Source organism: Chaetura pelagica, unplaced genomic scaffold, assembly GCF_000747805.2.
Source record: "Chaetura pelagica isolate M959 unplaced genomic scaffold, ChaPel_1.0 scaffold56, whole genome shotgun sequence".
NCBI lineage: Eukaryota > Metazoa > Chordata > Aves > Apodiformes > Apodidae > Chaetura > Chaetura pelagica.
In genome coordinates, this window is record NW_009953792.1 from 166,200 (window position 1) to 170,920 (window position 4,721).

The window sequence follows — 4,721 nt, forward strand, 5'->3', positions numbered from 1 at the left end:
GCCGCGGGGTGTGGGATCCGTTCTGGTAGAGGCTGCTCCGTGGGGAGCGGTGATACCGTCGTGAGGGGAATGTGTGGTTTCCCCGCAGGGAGCCCGCTTGTGGGGTTTGGTGGGCAGCAGGCTGGGAGGGCTCCGTGTGGGAGTTCTTGTCCCTGAGGGGCTGTAGGGCCTCCCTTGAGGGGCTTGGTCCCCTGAGGGGTCTCCCCTGAGTGGACCTACCCGAAGAGCGTTACAGAATCACAGAATCCCAGGGGTTGGAAGGGACCTGGAAAGCTCCCCCAGCCCAACCCCCCTGCCAGAGCAGGGGCACCCAGAGCACATCACACAGGAACGTGGCCAGGAGGGTTTGAATGTCTCCAGAGAAGGAGACTCCCCAGCCTCTCTGGGCAGCCTGTCTCAGGGCTCTGTCACTCTCACAGGAAAGCAGTTCTTCCTGAGATTCACATGGAACTTCCTGTGCTCCAGTTTGCACCCAGTGCCCCTTGTCCTGTCACTGGACATCACTGCACAAAGCCTGGCTCCCTCCTCCTGACACTGCCCTGAACGTGTTTGTAACCAGGGATGAGGTGGCCCCTCAGTCTCCTCTTCTCCAAGCCCAACAGACCCAGCTCCCTCAGCCTTTCCTCAGCAGGGAGATGCTCCACTCCCTTCAGCATCTCTGGCTCTGCCCTGGACTCTTTCAAGTATTTCCCTGTCCTTCTGAAACTGAGGGGCCCAGTGTTGTGGGGGACTCTCATCAGGAAGGTCGTCATGGGGGGGAAGGCCCTCAAAGGTGCTTGTGACTCTGAGGTGGGTCCTCACTGTTCCTCCTCTAAATAGTGTTTTAAACACAAGAGGGAATAGCACAGCCTGGGTGGCCAGGGTCTTAAAAACCCAACACCTCTCTCCATTGTCACAGAGTGGATGGGGCTGGTTTTCTACTGTTATTAACTCCTGAATTCTCTGAAGTCTCATGTCACGTTACTCACCTGAACACAAGACAGCTTGTTGGTGAAGGCAGTATGATTGTCTTTAACCATGGAAGACTATTCTAAATACAGTATGTTTTTGCAGTAGAACAGTGCTGCTTGTTTCATTCAAATTAAACAGTTACAGTTTTAAAAATTGCTTAGGTGCAACATGTTATTTAAGCTTCCTCTGAAGTCTTAGGGGAATGTAAGTGAACAGGGCAAAACAATGCTGGAGGTCCATGAAACTTACTGGGTTTTTTTTCCCAGGGAGTTCTAGATCTCACAAATTAGGTTTTGTGACTCCTTCCCTTAATGAGTTACTGAGGAACCTCTCTTCAGAATCCCTGAGTTAAGTTGCCATTTCTCAAAACTAAAACATATCAGGAAAAAAAAGACAAGGAGAAAATTCTTCTTCTGGTTCTCATTTGGGGAACAAGAGTAATTATAGAGTCAAAGAATGTCTTGGGTTGGAAGGGACCTCTAAAGGTCATCTAGTCCAACCCCCCTACAATAAGCAGGGACATCTCACAATAGATCAGGTTGCTCAGAGCCCCATCAAGCCTGACCCCAAATGTCTCCAGGGATGGAGATCCCTCCACCACCTCTCTAGGCAACCTGTTCCAGTGATCCAGCACCCTCATATTAAAGAACTTCTTCCTAATGTCCAATCTCAGTCTACCCTTTTCTAGCTTCAGACCATTACCCCTTCTCCTGTCCTTACATGCCCTTGTCAACATACCCCACTGTCACAGTCTGGTTCCTTACACCCACCTCCAAGGGATTAAAAAAACACTGAGGTGTTTTTTTTTAAGTTTCAGAACACAGCTTTAGTTTTGTGAAAACAAGGATAGTAACAGTTTCCGTAGCTGGTGTGCCTTTCATTTCAGAAGATCCTTAAGATCTTAAGAAATTGAAATTTGTGGAGAGGTGTCACACAGCAACCTGACCAACTTGGTCAGCTCTGTGTGAACACTTAGCAGCAAGGCAGTGAATTCTGTGGGAAAGGCCCTGTTCACGTGCAGTCAGGTGAGTGACATACACCCACTAGTTCAGAGTTATTTCCCAACCACTGAGGGGTGAATTGTCTTTTAAAACTTTTAGACTATTATTAATGCCTATAAGTATCTAGAGGGTGGGTGCAGGGAGGATGGAGCCAGACTCTGCTCAGCAGTGCCCAGGGACAGGACGGGGGAGAACGGGCACAAGCTGGAACATGGGAAGTGCCACTGAAAGAGGAGGGAAAACTTCTTGCCTGGGAGGGTGACAGAGCCCTGGGACAGGCTGCCCAGGGAGGGGGTGGAGTCTCTGGAGATATTCCAACCCCCTGGATGCAGCCCTGGGTGATGTGCTCTGGGTGATCCTGCTTTAGCAGGGGAGTTGGACTAGAGGATCTTTTCCAACTCTGACAGTTCTGTGATTCTGTGACTATCAAGTGTTTCTAGAACAGGCAATATTATTTGAGGATTTTTTTGCACCACCTGAACCTTTTGCTGCTGCTGGGTTCCTCTCAGAGAGGGATCCCTCTAGAATCCCGGTTTCTGTTGTGTTTAGCTCCTTGGTTGCAGATACAAGGGCTTCTGTTGACTCAGCATCTGCTCCCAACACGTGTAACATTGAGTTTCCATGTAACTTGCTTTCAATAGATTTTTGTGTGAGGCACAAACAAGTCTGCCAGGCCCCTCCCAACGTGTTCTGAGCACATCCCAGAGCATTTACCAGAGTCACTTGCTGGTAATGAATAGAAAACACTAGGGTTTGCAGGAGTGCTGGGGAGAACCAGGCAAACAATGTGGCTTTGGATCCACACACGGACTCTGAGTCAGCAGCTGTAAACACTGATAATTGGCCAGTTAGGATTAGGAAAGAAATTCCTTGCTCCCACTTCACAAGCTCTTACTCTCCCTGACAGAGACCTTTTCATTGATTTTGTCCCTCTGCAAAAACTTGGGAATGCTGAGTTCCACACATCGTGGAGGTCTCACTTTCTCCCCCTCAGTGTTCCTGTTGCCTGTGTCACCTCATTGATAACAGACACCCAAAATGAGCTTGACTTGGGTTTCTTGGCTGCTAGAAAGACATTGATCTGTCTGATGTGCCTTTCTTTATGCATATCTTTATGATGTGGCTGCCCCTTCCCTGGAGGTGTCCAAGGGCAGATTGGATGACGCATGTGCAGCCTGGTCTGGTGGGAGGTGTCCCTGCTCATAGCAGGGAGGTTGGAACCTGGTAATCTTTGGGGTCCCTTCCAACCTTGACCATTCTGTGATTCCAAATGAAGGAGGTAGAAGCTCAGTGGCAACTGTTCTGTCTCATGCTGTGATGAGGGATGAGGGTGAAAACTGGGGGAAGCAGTGGTTATAGCACAGAAGTTTTGAAGGGTGGGAAACCATAACCTGGCTTTGTTGGCCCTGCTGATCACAGAACTGATGGTTTTCTGCACGTAGGCTATACCCACATCAGATCTATAATCCTTTAGAGATTACAGCAGTGACTTCCTTTTCAGTGTTCTCTTTATCTTGAAAACGCACAGACATTTAATAGTGTGAGTTATCAGTTACAGTCTGGAACCTCTGTAGTTATCTTTAGGATGGTAAAAATCTACAGAGAGGAGAAAATGAAGGTGTAGGCAGAGAAATGCAGGATTTAGTACAAATATGATAAAGCTGAAGTGTGTGTTCAGGGTGTTCAGCTTCAGGCTTTTAAGTGAAGGTTTATTCTACCTCAGCCACCAGTTACACTGTTTAAGTGACCTGTCAGGTCTGGGATGGTGGAAGTGCCTTGAATTACTTGCTTGGGGTTTGGTTTCCTTACCTGCAGGCGTGAGTCATGTAGCTTAGATTCCTCTGGTACTTTCTTAACTTGTCTCTTTTTTTCCCCTCCTCCTCGTTAGTCGCCTCTCTTGGCTGGAAAACTCAGGAGTTGGCTTCTCCTTGGATTACCCCACCATAAGTTTACACGCCGTCTCCAGGGACCTGGCCGCCTACCCCTGCGAGCACTTGTACGTGATGGTGAATGCCAAGTTTGAAGGTATGCCTGGGGTCTTGCTTCATCTTCCCATCCTGTCCTGAGAGGCAGGATTTCCTCTACAAAAAGAATACAGTTTGGTTTTAAAAATTATTTACTTCATTCAGATAACAGCTTGTGTTTTCTTTGATGTTTTCCTGAAGGACAGTTATTTTAGAATCATTGAATGGTTTTGATTGGAAGGGAATGTAAAGATCATCTCCCACTAGATCAGGTTGCTCAGAGCCCTGTCCGACTTGTTCTTGAACACTTCCAGGGATGGGGCTTCCACAACTTCCCTGGGCAACCTGTTCCAGTGTCTCACCACCCTCACAGGGAAGAATTTCTAATGTCTAATTTAAATCTCCCCTCTTCCAATTATAATACATTCCCCTTTGTACTATCACTTCCTGCCCTTGTCCAAAACCCCTCCCTAGCTTTGTTGTAGCCCCTTCAGGCACTGGAAGGTGCTCTAAGGTGTCTCTGGAGCCTTCTTTTCTCCAGGCTGCACACCTCCAACTCTCTCAGCCTGTCTCCAGAGCAGAGCTGCTTTGCCCTTGTTTAGAGTCACTCCTGCACTGTTCTGCTCTCTGTGTGTGACCATGTGCAGCTGGAGCTGCTGAGAATCACTTCTCTGCTCTCTTTCTTACACTCATTTGAAGCAATTTAGTTCCTCTGCAGTCACCCAGGGATTCCAGCTTAGGTATCATATTTCTTAATTGAATTTATGTTATGTCACTACCCTCTCTAGCCTTTATGAATTCCTGC

General features: G+C 48.0%; 1 protein-coding gene across 1 annotated transcript in view; it reads left to right on the forward strand.

Annotated features, from left to right (window-relative positions):
- Positions 1 to 4,721, forward strand: part of CLNS1A (chloride channel, nucleotide-sensitive, 1A) — a 16,564-nt gene that overhangs the window by 247 nt on the left and 11,596 nt on the right. Inside the window, exon 2 of the mRNA XM_010001063.1 lies at positions 3,841 to 3,977. Coding sequence (XP_009999365.1) covers positions 3,841 to 3,977 — 137 coding nt within the window. The remainder of the gene's footprint in view (positions 1 to 3,840; positions 3,978 to 4,721) is intronic.